This window comes from Actinia tenebrosa, unplaced genomic scaffold, assembly GCF_029948245.1.
Source record: "Actinia tenebrosa isolate PJP-AT-01 unplaced genomic scaffold, QUT_ActTen_1.0 PGA_scaffold3__52_contigs__length_22856419, whole genome shotgun sequence".
Lineage (NCBI taxonomy): Eukaryota > Metazoa > Cnidaria > Anthozoa > Actiniaria > Actiniidae > Actinia > Actinia tenebrosa.
Window position 1 is genome coordinate 1,733,777 of NW_028292580.1, and position 19,533 is coordinate 1,753,309.

General features: G+C 40.5%; 1 protein-coding gene across 1 annotated transcript; it reads left to right on the plus strand.

The window, feature by feature from the left end:
• Positions 1-903: 903 nt before the first annotated feature.
• On the plus strand, positions 904-12,752 carry LOC116304262 (uncharacterized). The gene is made up of 10 exons (XM_089035685.1): positions 904-1,076; positions 1,143-1,284; positions 1,555-1,650; positions 1,719-1,881; positions 6,158-6,264; positions 6,345-6,462; positions 7,075-7,129; positions 7,751-8,009; positions 10,471-10,533; positions 10,620-12,752. Exons 1-10 carry the CDS (start codon positions 904-906, stop codon positions 12,750-12,752), a joined length of 3,309 nt encoding a protein of 1,102 aa, XP_088891811.1.
• Positions 12,753-19,533: the final 6,781 nt, after the last annotated feature.

Genomic DNA, 19,533 nt, shown 5'->3' on the forward strand with positions numbered 1-19,533 from the left:
TGAAGACAATACGAGCTCAGCAGACTTGTGTAAACGCTGCAACCCATGAAATAGGACAAACACACACAAGCTCACGATCGCATAAGTTTCATTTTATTTGAGCAAGTGCTTTTACTCACACAACATTTGTAATGGACAAGTACTATTATTTACACGATCGAAGCGACAGCGGTTATCAAGACTTCCTGCTGCACCTCACCTTACAATCAATGACAAAACAGTAACTCAGGTGTCCTCAACTAAATCTCTCGGCGTGATTATCGACGTGAATCTGGGGGAACCATATTCAGTCAATATAAAAAAAAATTGCATCAGGTATAAGTGCTTTAAAAAGGATTAGACAATTCGTACCAAGAGAAACACCAATTGTAGTTTATAATGCTCTCGTTCAACCGCATTTTGATTATTGCAGCGCAGTGTGGGATGGATGCAACAAAGGTCTCGCAGATAAACTACAGAAGCTTCAAAATCGTGCTGCGAGAACCATAGCCTTCTCAAATTATGATGAAAGAACAAATGATATATTTCATAGTTTTGGCTGTGTACCCTTACAACCACAGTTGAGAGTATCGCTTCTCCTGCCGCTTTTAAATCTTTCAAATCCTGCCAATCCAACTTCGCCTAAGAATTCAGGGTATTCTTCTCAAAAATGCACAAGCGATGAATTGTCTCGAGACGATATTGAAGTATTAGACAACCCAGGAGATGGGAACAGGTGAAAAAAACACAAGGTAAACTGAACTAAAGATGAATATCAGTTTCGATGAAATAATCAGTTGCGCAAGGACTGCGCCGAACAGAGAAACGCACAAAAAAAAAAGAGAAGATAAACCAGCTATTTGTCGAAGACGTAAGAGCACTCCATGAAAGGATTGTCTTTGTTAACCCTAACCCTAATTCATGATGTTTCGGGTTAAGGTGAAGGCCGTATTGGAGTCCACCCATGGAAGAGCCATGAGTGCAAAGCTTAAGGAAATGACAGAGAACTCCGAGACTCGCTGCGGAATCAAGATAGAAGACACAAGAGACATGACAGAATATATGGTGTCACTTTTGGTGGTGGTCTTCGCGGCAAGGTATGGTATTTAAAGTTATTGCTCATGTTATCGTTATGAGGTAGTTAATGGTTCTTATGTAAATAGAGCGTCTCTCATTGCCAACTGCCTGCTGGAAGACTACAGAATTGCCAGGACCCAAGGCCAGGTGAACGGTTTCTACGAGTTATCCGTTATGACACACAAGACATCGCAATCCCTAGGACCCCTCACCATCTTCCTGGATGAAGTAACTGACATATAGAAAATCTCTCACATCCCAACAGTCGTGACAACGTTGATCTTTATGTCCTTGATTCACAGACAATGGAATTGCTCGTGGCCTATAAAAGGTACCTCCGACCAATAATTTTGCAAGGCCAACAAGATTGTAATCACCTCTTTCTTGATTTCACAGGGGAAAAGGTAACAAACAATAATAATAATAATAATAATAACAATAACAATAATAATAGTAATTTTTTTCAATGGTTTTTTAATGTGTAATGTATTTTGGAAGGTTGAGTCATCGAGAGTTCACCGCTTAATGAAGCAATACTACGATAAGACCGAAGTCCCTCTGGCCGAGGGCAAGGCGTTCAAGAGCACTACTGTGGTACGTTGTACTGCCCCTGCCCCTGCTCCTTTGGTAGCGAGAGTTAACATTGCATTTCATGTTTCTAGATGTGGGTGACTCACTTGACGGCGAAAGGGGCAACGGAGGCAGAGTTACAGGACCTTGCCACACTCATGAAACACAGCCGCCAGGTACAAGGTGGCTGGTATGACCTCACGCTGATATCGCAACATGCCAAGCGGGCCTGTCTGGCCATAACCAAAGTTGATTGTAAGTATGTAACCACAACCGACCGTCTTATTACACGTTGCCTTTGCGTGGAAACTGAACTTTAAAAGGTCAAGTCCCCTTAAATCTTTCATTATTTTGATTCAGGAAGCTCAAGCCCGTCTTCCCCGTCCCCCCCCCCCCCCCCCCCCAAGTGCCAGGGACTCCCTGCCCGAAAAAAGTTAGTTCAAAGACACAGAAGGACCACGAGTACCACAAGGATCACGAGGAAAACGCACCATGCGAGTCACCTCATAGGAAGTAAGGAAATCATTACTCAATTTATTTTAATACGATAGCATAGTAATATTCCCCATACCTTTCAACTTCAGATACCATGGAAGCCGCTATCCCTGGAAGGAAGTAGACGTTCAAATCATTACCTGGGGAATGGAACATATCCTTGACCGTGGTAGGTTTCCAAAGGCATCGGAAATTAGAAAGGCTTTCTCAAAGGGGCCGCACAGTCTTCAGGCCATCTGGAAGCGTTATGACTGTCCAGAGAAACCTATACAAGAAGCAATAAATAGTCGTAATAGTTGTAACCACTAAAGTGTGGTTTTCACTATGACATAACCCTAAGCATAGGCATTAGACCACGTTCTCAGTATGACATAAGGCAACATAAGCACAAGCAGAAGCATAAGAAAAAGGAGAATGCTTGTGCTTGTGCTTATGTTGCAGTGAGGACATCAACAGAGAAGTGAGTGGGATTGATACGCATTATGTCCGTGTTTATTCTTAGGCTTATGTCGCTAGTGAAAACCACGCTAAAGGATAAATAAAAAATAATTTAAAAACCCGATGAGAAAAAAAAATGCACAGGATATTGAGAGAAAAGAGGCAAAAAAAGGCCATGAAGAGTTGTCTTGGGACAAAAAGTCAAATGGAAATACCGTTTTCGGTATGTTGGTTCGATTCCAACATGGCTTCCAATGAGACAAACCTAACCCTAACCCTAACCCATCTCTACCAAATTCACAGTGCAAAAAGCACTAGTACTCTACTCAAGGTCCGCGAAGTTTCAAGGGACTTCATCAAATTTCTGGTGGCTTAAAAATTTTTCCAACATTTTTGTACGCTAAGTGGTCATAGGCGACTGTGATATTGTGCCACTTATATCTCTGGATCACGTGGGCCGATCTTCACCAGATTACCACCACTGGAAAGCCCTTGACCAGATCTAGCTAACGGTACCAGTTTAGAGCGGTCACGTGATCGGCAAGCATGCGCAATAATCACCTACAGCTCATTACAGGGTTCTGTATACCTATCTCAAAATCTTTAAAAATCTATTAAATATTCCTAATAATATCTCTTGACTTGAAACCACTTCAGTTAGGTGGTCCGTCAGCCAGCAATTCCAGGAAGTAATCATTACGTATCGCTAGGCATGCGCGTCGTGGACGTAACAAAATCTCTAACCGTACCGTTTTGAACCTTAGCTGACAAAGTGATACCTTAGCTGACAAAGTGATAACCAAGGGGTTAATGTTTAAAAATCTAATAAATATTCATGATAATCGCTAATGACTTCCAATTACGTCTGTCGTGCTCTTCAAATGATGCGCTATCTATTGGTGGTGTCGGTGGACGCTAACTATGGCCCGTTTGCCTGGTGTACCAGTACAAAGTTACGGTCCAAAAGGGGTATCGCCTTGGCACTTAGTACAATTTGGTAGAATGGTGGTATGTACTTTGTACTTTGGAGTGGTCACGTGTTCAATGCGCATGCGTAATAACCGCATAAACGTATAAGCGGCCATTTTTCTCTTGAACAAAAAAATCATTAAAAATATATTAATAATTCAGAATAATATCCACGGACTTCAAACCACGTCAGTCGTGTGCCCCGAGGACTCAGCTACCCAGTCCAGGTGGTAGATGTCGCATTTTATGGCGCATGCGCGTCCTGCACGCGACACAACAGGTACCTATCGCTTTCTCTAAAAACGGCCAAAATGCAACCCCTGGACCCAAAAAGTGACCCTTCTTTATTAATTTATTAAAACTTCAGAATAATCGGTAATGACATCCAACAACCTCAGTCGTGCTCCCCGAATGATGGGCTATCTGTTTCTGGTATTGGTGGTTATCTGTCGTATCCCACATTGCCTTTTGTAATCACGTGAAATAGGTCCATTTTTACAAAGAATGTATGGGCTGACAAAATGATACCTTTTTTGGACCAAATGATACCTTTTCCTGACAAAGTGATACCTTTTGCTCACAAAGTCATACCTTTTTTGGACCAAATGATACCTTCCTGACCAAGTGATACCTTTTGCTGACAAAGTGATACCTTTTGCTGACAAAGTGATACCTTTTGCTGACAAAGTGATACCTGGTTCTGACCCTAACCCTAACCCAAAACCGCTGCAATGGTCACCTTTGAATTTTGGGGTAGCCAAAAAACATCCAATTAAAACTAAACTAATTGGAATTGATAGATCTTAGCTTCCTTAATGCTTTCCAAGTGGAATTTGCTGAAAATCATGAAAATTCATAAACCCCTCATTATATAAGCAAATGAGTTGTGACGTCACATACATCATGAGACCTGACGTGGCAGTCATACCCGGCAGTTTCACAAAGTTTGACTTACTTCTGTAGGATTTATAAGCCGTCAAACTTTCAACATTTAGGCACTAGGTTCGTGACCTTAACCTTGACTTTTAGCCTTTAGCTTTTAGTATGTGAGAGGCATTGCCGATTATACTTCAATACCAAAGTAACAAACCCAAAACGCAACCTAGGAATATTTTAGAGATTTTTGAATATTGACCAATCTCATACTTTGAAAAATCACTGGTCAGCGGTTATTGAAGTTAGACATGCGTGCAATACACGAACGTGTAGGTCTTACCTGTGACTGTCATATCTAGTCTCTGCTCCGGGGATTGTTATAAAAATACGGGTTTTATTGCGATGTAAGTGTTTCAGGTTCTGCGCATGCGCAGATCAAATGTTCTCACGGTACATTCTCAAACTACTACTAACTGTCATTAAGAATCAACACATCAAAGTGTAGTACTCAACGTATTTCGTTTTGAGATTTTGAGTCACTTTGTCAAAATTCACAGTACATGCGCAGAAAAAATAATTTAACCCCCAAACTCCACTCAAGCTCTATGAAACTTTGACAAGATATGGAAAATAGACGTTACTAACTAACCATGTCCTAAAATTAGCCAAAAAGTTTACAACTCTGACACAAAGTCGAGTTTTTTTGGCGTATCTTGGCGTAAAACAGTACTTACGGTTAGCGCATGCGTAGATCACTTATAACATCACTAATAACAACCAAACTCAAAACACACTATCTTTGATGGTCAACCTCGCTCTGGTGTAAGTTTCAGTTTGATTGAGTAACGTTTAGTGCAAGTAAAGGAGGCAAATACAAAGGGGGGCAAATTGCTGTGTATACTTATGTATAAGTTAGGAGCCTTACATACCGCTTACCCTCCCCTCCCTCATTCTCTCTTTACGCTTGGCTTCCAACAGGTTAGTGACCTTTTTTAAGCTCCAGGGATTTCGGGCTCCTGTATCCTCTATTGACCCATTTTAGAAAAAAAAACTTATGATGCATGTGTATAAGGGTAAAAGGAACAAATTGATACCAAGATATCATCAACTTATTATTTTGATCGCTTGTAATAAGCGATTTTCCTGCTTGTTTTTTTTTTTTTTTGTCACGTAACGCACATGGTAATGGCGGACTGGTTAGGGAGGGGAGGGTTAGTAGTTTGACATTTGGCACAATGATAGTATGGAAGTCATTCAAAAGGGGTAGGGGCAATCCTGTAAAGCGACCCTTGATAGAGGTTGTTGATAGCTCATTGTGAAGCCTACTCTCTGCACAATATCTGGTAGCAGTTTGATTGACAACCATTGAATATTCAATGAGATATGAATTTTATCCCAAAGGAGGGTAACATAAGAATAATAATTGTTATTTCAAGCTATTCTAATATCTCTAGAACCAGTGGGCCGATTTCAATGAAATCAACGTTGGATGAAAGAACTTAATAAGGGTTAGCCAACCATTAAATTAAGGGGATGCTAACTTTGTACTGCGCATGCGCAAATGGTAAACCCTATTTCAATCAATATATCTGGAACCAGTGGGCCGATTTCAATGGAATCAACGTAATATGAAAGTATTTAATAAGAGTAAGCCAACCATTACATTAATGGTTCTCACTTCGTACTGCGCATGCGCAAAACCTCTTTAACTTATTTTAAGCTATATCTTTGTAATTATTTCATATGTGTTTAGTAAACTTTATAATGGTTGGCAAGCACGACCTTCTGTTTCAATTCGTAGCCCTGAGGGACTGTTATCATCAGGCTAGTAGGGCAAAGAACATTCCACTTAAGGAAATGGTAAGTACAAAATAGTGACGTTCACTCCAGTATCTATAATAATTATTTATTCGTTCTCTATTCTTGTTGTATATTGTTAGGTCAACAATCAGTTTAAAATATTGAAGGGAATAGCAGAAGAAAGATATCCGGACCTTGTGGTCAAACCTATTGAGAGGTCTTTGAGGAAGCCCATCATTGAGGGATATCCTAACTCAAGTAAGTATAATATAAAAACATTATGTAACCCTAAACCCTAATTAGAACCAAAAGTCGACTTTTCCAAAAATGTTGAAGGCCTTAAAAAAATAGAAGAATTTTCCCAATCTTCATGATTTTTGGTGTGCGGATAGGTGTGAGGCTCTTACAAGTTGTGCAAGTGTTAGTTTTTTTACTCGATAACCTGTTAGATCATCATTAGTGCTACCCTCAGTGTGAATTTCAAGCCAATCGGAGACTAACCCTAGGTACTACGGCCAATCGCGTGAGACCTACTTAGGGGCCTATAATATCGTGAGATAAAACCAAAACTCGTTTTTTGCAAAGTTCAAAATCTCTAAAATTAAGATATTGCACATGTCCTATACATTGCCGTGTTCGTCTCGTTGAGAGGAATCCGAAAATGGTTTTGGATCAGACATTGGTGCACATGCGCAGAAGTTATGGGCCAAAGTGTGTAAGGGTTAGGTGGCCATTTAGTCCAAAAAAATTGTTCGGTAATTTTCTATCCCTAAAAGTGGTTCCATAACAACCATATTGTTGGGTATGCATGTGCTGGACATGCCCTATTCAAAAATATGTTTACTTTGTCAAAATCTTTAATTTTGCTAGTTACCAGACCCCACGGTTTTGGAGAAATTCGGACAAGTCCGCCATTTTGTCTAAAGTTTGACAGGCTCTCAAAAATAGAGGATTAACTCTACAGACGTGACACTTTGGTACCAAAGAGGTCGTTCGATCATCTTTCCATCAGTAGTGTTGAATTGGTGTTTTACGTTTAAGGGGGGGAAATGCCAACCGGTTTGTGCAAAATATTCTAACTGAAATAACTCATACATTATTCATGATACACAAACTAAACTCCGTGTGTCAGTTGATATTACAATTGTCCATAATGGCTTTCAACAACTTTTGGAATATTGTAATTTTGAGGGAGAAATGATTTTTGAAGATCGTAACTTTGAAGATCGTTTCCATGGCAACCGTTGATCCAAACTCAAAACCAAGCCCATCTTTGGATAGCTACTGACTAGCACTGCGACGTCTGTGGTCGGGCTCGAAATAACGTTAATCCCGCCGAAGTTATAAGGGACCAAAAATCCAGCCAATCAGCGTGCCCCCTTAAAGTTGGCCAAACTTACACTAGTGCCATATCTTGTTGGTCTGTGAGTTTCAGCTGATTTCATCAAGTCTAAGTGCCTTAACATCCAAACCCAAATCATTAGACCTTCTCCCACTGCCCCCTTAAAATTGACTTAATAAATTAATAAAATATTATTGATTATAGGTATGAACTTCGAACCACTTCCACCGTACTCCACTTGACCTTTTCTATGCGATGGTGTGATTTGGTTGTGTCCAAATACCTTTGTAGAGCCAAAGGAGCGACTAAAACAACCTGTGCCATGCAGACGAGATGGATCAAGGTGGCCAAAGGTGGCCCAGAAATGGTCCTTATTCATTCAGCTGTAACATTTGAATGGGAAGGTCGATCGACTCCAAACTACTTTGGTTATCTTCCTCTGGAACAGAGCTATCCAGACATGGTATTGGTCATAATGGCATCGTGCTCGTTTGTCTTCCAGAAGTGGCACAAATGTGCCCATTTTCCAATGTTACCATGGTACAAGATACATAAAATAATAAAGTCCACTGTAGGTAGGCAACATTTCAAAAAATTTATAATGCCCTTTAAAAAACTGCAATCTTTACCAAATTCTCATGACTTCGAGCACTATCTCTCTACTCGAAATTCACAAAGCCTCGAGTTTATCGACAACATTCCTGGTTGGTAAAAGAAATTAACAATACTTCTGTTCGGTGTATAGTCATGGCATTGGAGTTACTTGTGTCACTTCCATCTCTGGACCCCGTGCGCCGATCTTCATCAAACCACCACCACGTGAGAGCCCTTGACGAGATCTGGTGCACGGTACCAGTTGTGAATGCTCACGTGGTCCCTAAACATGCGCAATAAGCGCCTAAACGTCTATTCGGGTTTGAACCTTTGGATCCCTTAATCTTTAAAAATCTATTAAATATTCCTAATAATATCCACGAACTTCAAACCACTTCAGTTAGGTGGCCCAAGGGGTCAGCTACCCATTCCAGGCGTTAGTTATCACGTGTCGTAGCGCATACGCCTTGTGGACGTGGCACAATACTGGTGGGTAATGGTATTGGACAAGTTGGCCAAGCCTGACATGGCAGACAAAGTAGGACATTTTGGTACCATGATGGGTATGGAGATCTATCAAAGGAGAGGGGAGAAATCCAGGAATGAAATACTTGATTGACGTCATTGATAGCTCATCTTAAAGACAACTGTCTGGACACTACCTGGTATCAGTTTGAGTGACATCCGTTGAATATTCAATGAGATATGACTTTTGTCCTAAAGGGGCGACCTCTAATTTCCGGTTGGCACTTAGAAATATTTGGTACAATTTGGTACCATGATGACATGGAGCTCTACAAAAAGGGTGTGGGGAATACAGTAGAGAAACACTTGATTCATGTTATTGATAGCTCATCGTAAAGCCTACCGTCTGGACAATACTTGGTAGCAGTTTGATCGACATCTCAGGAATATTCAATGAGATATGAAAGTCATAAAACTGGAGAATTTGGGACCAACTTGGACAAGGTAGGACATTTTTGGACAAATGGGGACAAAGTGACCCTTGTTCAAAAATCTATTAAATATTCAGAATAATCGGTAATGACATCCAACTACCTCTGTCGTGCTCCTGAAAGGCTGGGCTATCTATTGATGGTATTGGTTTTCAATTACCTTGACCCTTTGTTCTTGTACACCATTTCAAAGTTAGGGTCCAAATGGGATCTTCTTTTTCTGTAACACTAACAAAGTCCTTTTAAGTGATTAAGGGAAGAAACCACTTGATTTATTTTCAATTTTTGAAACCCTAAAACACGCCGGGTCATCTGGCTCGGATTTCCGGACATATACTTCAAGCAAAATATGATATCTTGACCGGGATAATTTTTCTAGAGACTGGGTACTACTTATTTTCATATAAAAACGCGTCGCTGAGCTTCTTGGGATAGCTTTGACAAAGCAAAGAGCGGGAAATTTCCAAAGAACGCAAACTAAGCTTCATTTTGATACCAAACTTGAGCTGTAAAACTTAAGAATCGACGAATTGCAGATGGCAGACTTCGAGTCAAAATGGCTTCTTAAAGACAAGTTGTGAAATTGGCAGACTTCTCTTCCAAAAAACTTTTTTGCTTCCAATCCAAAAATCTTACAGAGGTAAATAATGGATTCCATGTTTATCAGGTAAGAATCGTATGTTTTTTATTTTTCATACAAACCTAATCAGAACGAGAAATAATTATATATCTGGACCACCTTTATAGCATAGTCACAACAGTTTGTACTCTTTCACAGCTGACGGTGGCACAATGCCTTATAAGAGAAATAATCGCTTCGATGTGGGCAGCTTTGTAAGGAGAAAGCGCGAAGTTCTTTAGGAATTGACGGAAGAAAAAGTGAATTCCTTGTCTTCTATTAAAACCTTACAGTAGCAGGTCAGGAGATTGAAAAATAAGGTAAGGTTTTTAAACATTTTTGAATTTAAGTTAAGCTTAAATCTGAATTGAAAGTTAAGAACAGCAGTGTCGGACTTGAAAACCATTAACTTAATAAATGTAAGAAATTAAACTTATAAGCTTATTGGCCGATAAGTTTCTGAATTATTAAGAAAGGCTAGGAACAAGACTATCTTGAATAAAATGCTATAAGGAATAGAAAAAATATATTACACGAGTTGTGATCTACATTCAAATTCTCCTTACCTTTTTGATATAATTACTGTTAAAAGTTAATAAGAATTTGTCTTTTGATAAACTATCGAATTTCTGTCTTATTTATATTTTACTTTGCAGCTTTTATTAATCTTATTTTGTTTTTTTGTTTTTTTTTTTGTTTTTTTTTTTTTCTTACTCTTATTAAAATTTTACATTTTCTTCATCTTGCAAATGCAGGAAAACCAACTAAGAGAATCAACTAAGAAAGCATCTGCATGTACAACACCACCTCCTCTTAAGGTATTTTTTATTCAGATAATTTGCTTTGGTGCATTCTACCTTTATTTAATGAAAATATATATAATACATAGTTTCTGATATTTTAGGTTCCAAAAAGTGTCAGGTCTCCTACATTGCTAAACAGTCCTGCTTGTAACCAGAAAACTCTCCAAAGAAGGAATGAAGAAACATTCAACTTGGCCCAAAAAATATACGGAGCTACAAACAGCAACAAAAGGCCAGCACTAGATGGACTCTTTGACACCTTGCAAAAGAAGTGTAAGATTAATGAGCTAGGGGATTATGTATTGACTAACCAGAAAGTCACAGAATATGTAATAAACAAAGTCCAAAAAAAGGAAATAGATAATTTTACTAAATCACACCAAAATGTATTAAGAAGTATAGCAGCATACTATTCTGCTGGTGTTATGGGTAAAAGAAAGTACCAGGCAGTGCGTCTTGCTACCTCTATGACATCCAGTAAACGCAAAAGGGGTGGTCGAACTGGTCTGAAATTTTTGGGGAATTGTACAATTCCTAAATTACTTATTTATAATCAGTTGATAAAGGAAATCAATGCTATAGATATTGGCAATGTATTTCCAGTTGAAGAGCTGTTATCAGGTGATGATGAAATTAGCATAAATGGTAGTTTTCGTGACGTGAGAGAATTTCTCCCAAGACTTGCTAACTTCTATTTAAGCAACTCAAAGAAAGATAGTCTTAGATGGTTTGGTGAAACTGAAGGTAACTTCATGGTTGCTTTTGGGGGTGATGGTTGCCCTTTTGGAAAGCATGAAACAGCTTGCTCATTTCTAATTAGTTTCCTCAATACAGGAAAAAAGGTTGCATCTAGTAATGATAATTTTTTAGTCTTTGGTGCAAACTGTGAGGAAACCTCTTTGACAGTTACAAAATATGTTCAAGCTGTTTACAAACAGATTGTGGATATAGAAAGCAAAGTTTTTCAAGTACAGGGTTTACATGTGACATTCAAATTTTCTGAGCTCCCCAATGACATGAAAATGCTAGCCATGCTTGGAGGAGAATTGTCCAATTCTGCTAGATTTTTTTCTTCATTTGGAAATGTTATTTTTTCAGATAGTGGTGACATACATGGGACTTTTGGCCAGGGTCAAAATCACATGTGGAAGCCATGGAGTTATAAACACAGGGTTGAAGTAGTCAAGCTTGTGGAAAATTTCAAGAAAAAGTTAGAAACTAAACAGGTTACAAAGCAAACTAAAAGAACTAGTATCACAGAATTTATTGCTAACCAGAAGAGCCGCCAGGAACATCTTCCTCTTATAGGGAGACTAATTGATAGAGCTCATGTTGAACCATTGCATCTGAAAAACAATGCATGCCAGTATTTTTTTAGAGCTTTATTTAAGGAAGCATTAGGAAAGTCCAAGCTCAAACCTTCACACAAACTTTTTTCTGAAATCCCTCAAGACATCTGTGTTGCTAGAGTTGTAACTGCTTTGCAGTTTGAAGTGAAGGCAACCCGACTGGCAAAGAAAGTTAGGATGTGGTATAATGAAACACAAGGGAAAAAGGGGGACATGCAATACAGGTTTACTGGGAAGGAGTCAAGGATGTTTTGCCATAATTTCATGAGACTTATAAGGCACCTGAGTCATGAGGATGATAGTAAGAAGCAAAGGCAAACAGTCCTGGCTTTAGTTTATATAGGCATCAGGTTGAGAGACTGCTGCTCAATCTTCAACAGATTTGAAGTCAAAGATGCTGATTTATGTAATCTTGAAACTAAAGCCAGAGAGTACTGTCATGCCAACAAGCTGTTTCTTCCTTACCCCATCAATCCAACCATCTGGACTATTGGCCATGTTTTACCTGTGCATGTAAAGCATGTGTATGATATCTACAAACAAGGGCTCCTTACAGTCACAATGGAGGGTAGAGAAGCTAAACATGTTGCTTTGCACAGGCTGAGCCAAAATTCCACATATCAGACAAGATGGAAAGACATATTTAGACATGAGTTTATCATGGCAATATGGTTGCCCGAGCACAACCATGTACCATGCCTATACTCACAAAGCAAAGAAGTTTACATACCTTCGAGAGTTTTTGAAGATGATAGTTTCTGCTATTGTGGCCTAGAAAAGGCAGATCCTAGTGATAAAGAATGTTCTTTCTGTGGTGACAAGCTCATGGCTCTTATACATGACAGTGTCAAGGCCAAAAGCTATAAACCTGGCCTGGCCCTTTGAGTTGTTTAACCATGTGCATTCCTGAGATTGCTAGATTTGCATACAATGTTATGAAAAATGTGTTTCTTATCTAGTTTATTATTATTAACATTTCATTGGTATGAGATTATAATATATATCTTAGATTGATAGATTTTTATATATAATATTATAAAAATGTGTTTTATTATCTAAGGTTTTGATATCAAAATATTCATATATAGAGGATATAATACATAGAGGATATAATGGACAATTACTAGATGCTACTAAATGGCTAGAGAACTGATTTAACAAAGCAAAAATTGGTATTAATTAGTATTATTTGATTACAATTATTGCTCATGGTTTAGTGCAAGCACTCTAGTGTTTACACATGATCATATACTTACATAGATTGTACTTGGCTGGTCTAAGAAAATCAAATAAACTGATGACAATAATAATGTAATCTATGTTGCATAATGAAGTATTTTGAAGAAAAAAATAATAATAATAACAAATAAAATAAAATGTCTTATTATAGTCTGGTGAATTCATCGTGAAAACCATATCCAAGTTCATTCCAGTATCCATAATGGCAATTGATAACTATTTTCGAGTTTCTTTCATCGTAAGTTAAAATGAAAGGCTTCTCACTGTTCACCAAAAGTTCTGCTTTGCATCCCTCTCGCCTGCCTTTGAATGTCTTTTGCAGCATATCTTTAACTTCAGTAGCGCTGATCCCAGATAACTTCGAAAAATCACGAATTAAGCGCTTCTTGTGATTGAATTTCAGTACAGAAGACTCTACTGTTATACCAAAATTCGTAGAAGATTTTGAGCAAGCCTCGATGATGATTGTAAATATTTGTTTTGGCAACCCACGTCTTAGTTCAATTGACCAGGAGTTTTTGGCTTTCGGTGATCCTGTCATTCGTCTCTTGATGGACTTAAGCCACAAACTGATCTCGGAAGCAACTGCAGGTCTTACACTGATAGTTTTATTCAAGAGTTTGTCCTGTTCGTCTAACAGTCCAACCTGATGGTGTCTGTAAACTTCCCTAAGTACTTCGCTAGCTTCATCTTGGAAAGCGTTGAATGAATCTACCGAAGATCTAAGAGGATAAAAATTCTTCACAGAGCTTCTTAATACCTCCTCGAGACTAGGTGATTCTTCTTCGCTGCCTTCTGAACCAAATTCTGCTAAAACTTCTTCTAAAACTTTTTCCACTGTAAAATTATTATTGCAAGCCGCCATTATGCTTTTTAAGAATGCCGCTGACCATTTGCAGCATGATCGCGGTACCTAAATGTCCGATTTTTCATGCCAGCTGACCCGGCGTGAAAATCTTTAATTCTTGCAAATGGTCCATGTTCTTTATATCATAGTGTTCGTCTAGTTGAGACGAACCAGGTTATGTGTTTGAATCCGGAATTGGTGCGCATGCGCCGTTGTTAGGGTCCAATTTGTGTTAGGGTTAGCCGTCTTACTTCGCCCAAAAAAAAAAAAACCCTCCTGTGCCATTACACCCCTGTAACACGATCAATGAAAAACCCCACTGCAGGGTGTGGATGTCCTCGACGTGCCCTATTCGACGATGCGTTTACTTTGTCAAAAGATGATGTTTTGCTAGTTACCAGACCCCCACGGCTTTGGAGAAATTCGGACAAGTCCGCCATTTTGTCTAAAGTTTGACAGGCTCTCAAAAATAGAGGATTAACTCTACAGACGTGACACTTTGGTACCAAAGAGGTCGTTCGATCATCTTTCCATCAGTGGTGTTGAATTGGTGTTTTACGTTCCAGGGGGGGAAATGCCAACCGGTTTGTGCAAAATTTTCTAACTGAAATAACTCATACATTATTCATGATAGACGCACTAAACTCCGTGTGCCAGTTGATAATACGATTGTCCATAATGGCTTTCAACAACGTTTGGAATGTTGTAATTTTGAGGGAGAAATGATTTTTTGAAATTCGTAATTTTGAAAATCGTTTCCATGGCAACCGTTGGTCCAAACTCAAAACCAAGCCCATCTTTGGATAGCTACTGATTAGCACTGCCACGTCTGTGGTCCGTCCCGAAATAACGTTAATCCCGCCGAAGTTATAAGGTACCAAAAATCCAGCCAATCAGCGTGCCCCCTTAAAGTTGGCCAATCCTGACACAACTTTCGCAAAACTTACACTAGTACCAAATCTTGTTGGTCTGTGAGTTTCAGCTTGTTCGAACACTGTGAACCACCAAAAAGTACTCTTTTACCATAGTAATCGGAGTTGTATGTGCATTCCTACCCTCCCCTCCCTCGGCCTCTTTTCCAGCTGACCTTTCAAGTGGTAAGTTGACATATTTCCGGTCTGTGGTTTTGGGCCCCTCCCACCCTTTGATCGCTCAATCTGCAGAAACCAACTCACGATCGTTATGCATAAGAGCAAGATCTCCATTTTGATGTATTGCATGGTGTCATTAGTGCTCTAGATTTGCAGTTATTAGCGATTATTGATCGAATAAATTGCAACATTGAAACACATGTTTTTCAAAATGGCGGATTGCTAGGGGAGGGGTGGGTGAGTTAACAGGCGATTTCTGCTTTCCTAGATGTTGCATCCTATATCTCCGCAACCCTTTGGCAGGTCACTGTGACAGTTATGGGTAGTCACGTGGTAGTGCGCATGCGCATTACGAGCTTATATGGTACGATTTAGTACTATTCAGTATTTGCTTACTATATTTCCACAACCCTTGGACCTATTGACATGAAACCTGTACCATTTCAAAGCCCTTAACCCGTAGAAGGTCACTGTGACAGTTGTGGGTAGTCACGTGGTCATGCACGTGGTACATTCTTTTCTTACCGTCATTTCGTTTTCAGAAAAATGGATAATTACGACAAGAACAATAGTCAAGAATGGAGGGAGGAAACCCTCAGAACTATAACGTTTTTTCAATACCAGCTAAGCAGGATGGAGGAAAATGACGAGTCCGTTGAAAGCTGGTTGGTGAGACAGCGCTATGGCCATGCTATGGCCTGCCTCATGCGGCACTTCAGGTGCAGACTCCATAGAGGCGTATCAGCTACATGTTCCACATCATTCGAAGAGTATGGGCGCCTGTCACGCCTTGAAAGGTCGAGCATGGCAAGGAGGAAAGAGATGGCTAACTCAGAAACACAAACAGACATCCATGCTGGGGAGGAAAAAGAATGCCAAACTACTTCTACTACCGAAGTACAGAAGGTAGGCTCTCTATCTACTTAACTATCTATCTATCTATCTATCTAGCACTAGTTAAGCTAAGTATTTTAATTTAAGATCGATGCTGACACGCAGACAACCCCGTGGCGGCTACAAATACCCCTCCACGCCATCGACAGACTACCTGCTAGGTCTACCCCTGTCACTTCCCCTGCCCCTTCCCTGCTTCACCCATAGAAGATTCGTCTCTGGATGAAAGTCCAACAGCGATGATTACAGACATGAGCAAAAGGAAGAAGAAAGAAGCCAAAAAGTTGGGCAGCATCTGCTCCAAGATGGTATCCAAGATTAAGCGACACCTTACCATCACCCACGGGTTAGCAGGCAAGGCTCTAGAGGACGCGCGAACTGCCTCCAGGGTTGCCCTTTTCCAGTCGAGAGCAAGCATCAGTGTGTCGAAGAACAACAAATCGCTGTGGAAGATATGCCCGGTGAAAGAGTGCGGCAGAGTTGCTGCGAGGCTAGACCGACACCTCGCCTCACATCACTCTCTCACGAAGGCGAGCGACCCAGACACATACAAAGATATGATGAAAGCAGCAAAGGATTGGTGAGCTATAATGTATGTCCAGTGATTTGCAATGGAACATCATGTTTATGTTGCTACCATTTACTAAATAGGGTTCAGAGCAAGGAGGAGCCAGAGGCCGAACAACTACCACCATCAAAAGTAGCAAAGAAAAGGTACGCATATCATAGCATAAGAGCTTGTTAAGGAAAGAATACTGATGACCACTGCTTCTCTCCCTTTCAGGCGTGCTGTGGCAAGCTCTGGACGTGTTTCGTCTATCCCTCAGAAAGAGATTGCCAGTGACGTAGAGGAAAGCACGGACGAGGAGGATGACATAAGGGAGCCAGAAGCCGTACGATCTCCACGACCAAATCAACCACAGAAAAGGTACGCATATCATAGCATAAGAGCTTGTTAAGGAAAGAAGATTGATGACCACTGTTTCTCTCCCTTTCAGGCGTGCTGTGGCAAGCTCTGGCCGTGTTTCGTCTGTCCCAGAGACAGACATTGACAGTGACCAACCTTCGCAGCCTGAGTCATTCTCAGACTCCACCTCAGATTACGAGCCGGAGGAAGATGAGGAAATCACAGACGAAGATGATGACATGTCCGACGTGTCGGATATATTACCCCCCTGCGTGAAGGGCAAGGGGAAGGGAGCAGCTCCAACCATCAACACCATGAAGGAGCTGCTCTCGGCCTACTTGGTCTTCCGACAGAGCCCTCACAGGGGTGATATGTTGTTAACACAAGCCCAGGAAGACGCCGCAAAGGTAACTCACTTCTATAATAATAACAATTATAATAGTAATAGTTATTGCGTAACACACCTCGCTTTTCCTTTTCAGGTGAAGAACCTAGCCAATACATGCTCGAATGGTGGTCAGAGCATTCTCGATGCATTTGGAGACCCTGATCGAGTGTGGTCCCGGTTTTTCCAACCCCATCGAGATGGAACAGCTTCAAAACGAAAAGCCGGTACCACACTCAAAGTCTACTCTCGGTCATTGGAAAGCTTCTTGGACTGGCTTCAACAATTTAGGATGCGAGATCTAAACATACATGAAGCGGTAACTCTTACAGCTATTTACCATGCCTTGATTTCACTATCTCTCAATCAACTAACTCATTTTTAAGGAAGCCATCCAGAGACTCAAAAGTCTACAGCCTGCATGGAGACGAACACTGAGAAAAGATTGCGCGGAACAGCGCAACAAACAGATAAAAAAGGACAAAAAGCTCAATCTATCTCTCGAGGAGGTAACGTACCTAAAGAATAGGTGTCTATCTGTTTACATGTGAACTAATCTATGGTTTCATGCGTTTAGGTGAAAGCCATTTTGGAATCCCAACACGGCCACCGTTGTAAACGGAGGCTCCTCCAACTCTTCCAAGGCCAAAAAACACAAACGTCGCAGGTCACCAGCACACAAGAAGCGAGGGAACTATGTGACTATATAGTATCTGTCCTCGTGGTTGCCTTTGCAGCAAGGTATGATATCAAAAGCCATTGCTTATGTTATCTTTCTTTTTATCTAATGGTTCTTCTGTTTTTTAGAGCCTCACTGATCGCCATCGTGCTGCTGGAGGACTACAATGAAAGCCGTAGTACCCTCGATAAGGACGGGTTCTACGAGCTGTCAGTCCTGACCCACAAAACCTCGGCAGCAAACGGGCCATTGACAATCTATTTAGACACAGAGAAGTAAGTGACATAGTATGCTCCACCAAGAGATATGAGTTGTAATAACCTTCAAAAAATTGATCTTGATGCTGTTGTTGTTTCGCAGACAATGAAGATGCTCATGGCATTCAAGCGTGCTGTGAGGCCTTTCCTGCTGCAAGGGCAGCAGTGTGACCACCTGTTTCTGAGTTCTGCTGGCCAGCCAGTACCCTCTTCTCGAGTGCACGTCATGATGGACCGTTTTTATAAAACCACGGAAGTTCGCCTGCAGTCTGGCAAAACTTTCAAAAGTACGACTATCAGAAAGGTAATTTTTTCCTAACCCTAATCCTGACCCTTTCGTCACGATCATTAAGTTTTTATTGCATGTTTATAGATGTGGGTAACCCGCCTCAAAGGAAAAGGTGCGACAGATAAGGAGCTGGCAGACCTGGCCATCCTAATGAAACACTCAAGGAAGGTGCAAGAGGCGTGGTACGACCTTACATTGAAAAGTCAACAGACTAAGCGGGCGTGTATGGCAATAAGCAGCGAGTACCGGGTAGGTATATGGTATACATCTTCAACTCCACATCAATCTCCACTAATTGATGGCCTTTTCCATTTCATGAAGGACTCAAAGGCCAATGTTCAACGCACCCCGCCGACGCCATCGCCTAAAAAGGTGCAAGAGGAGGTCCTTACGGGAGAGGTACTCTGTGAGTCACCTCACAGGCGGTAAGAGATTCATTTGCAAATATCATATAATGAATACCACTTTGCAACCAGGAGTAACGATTGCATCTTTACAATCCTGTACAGATTCCATGGCAGTCGCTACCCTTGGTCGAAAAGCGATGTGAAAGCACTAAAAGAGGGCATGGCAAACCTACTGAAAAAAGAAACTTTCCCAAAGTCTCGTGAGATAGAAAGGTTTTTCGTCAGCGGATCAGCGGCATTGACTGCCCTTTGGAACAGATACGACTGTCCGGATTGGAGAAACAAGTGTATTGAAAAAGTGCGCAATATGTTCAAAGTGCAGAGCAGGGGCAACAATTAATAATCTGCATCGACAAGTAAACAATTAAAAAAAGAACCTTGTAGTTGAGTTTATATATAGAGTGAGTGTGAGAGCGAGTGTTTACTTAAGAAATAATAAAAAAAACCTGAAGGGATCAAAAAACAGAACAATGGAAAGAGAGAGAAAAAGGCAGCCAACATATGATGGCCACGAAGTGTTGTCTTGGGTAAAAAAGTCAAATGGAAATACCGTTCACGGTATGTTGGTTCGATTCCAACATGGCTTCCAATGAGACAAATGCAAAGGACAATCCTGTAAGGGGACACTTCTTTGCGTTAAGTCCCACTGTCTGGGCAACACTGTGGTACCA

Bases quoted from the DNA above. Each gene is read 5' to 3' on its own strand.
- LOC116304262 (XM_089035685.1), top strand. From the start codon at position 904: ATGTTTCGGGTTAAGGTGAAGGCCGTATTGGAGTCCACCCATGGAAGA. The intron at 6,265-6,344 runs GTAAGTACAAAA...GTATATTGTTAG, and splicing joins ACATTCCACTTAAGGAAATG to GTCAACAATCAGTTTAAAAT. The intron at 6,463-7,074 runs GTAAGTATAATA...TAATTTTGCTAG, and splicing joins TGAGGGATATCCTAACTCAA to TTACCAGACCCCACGGTTTT.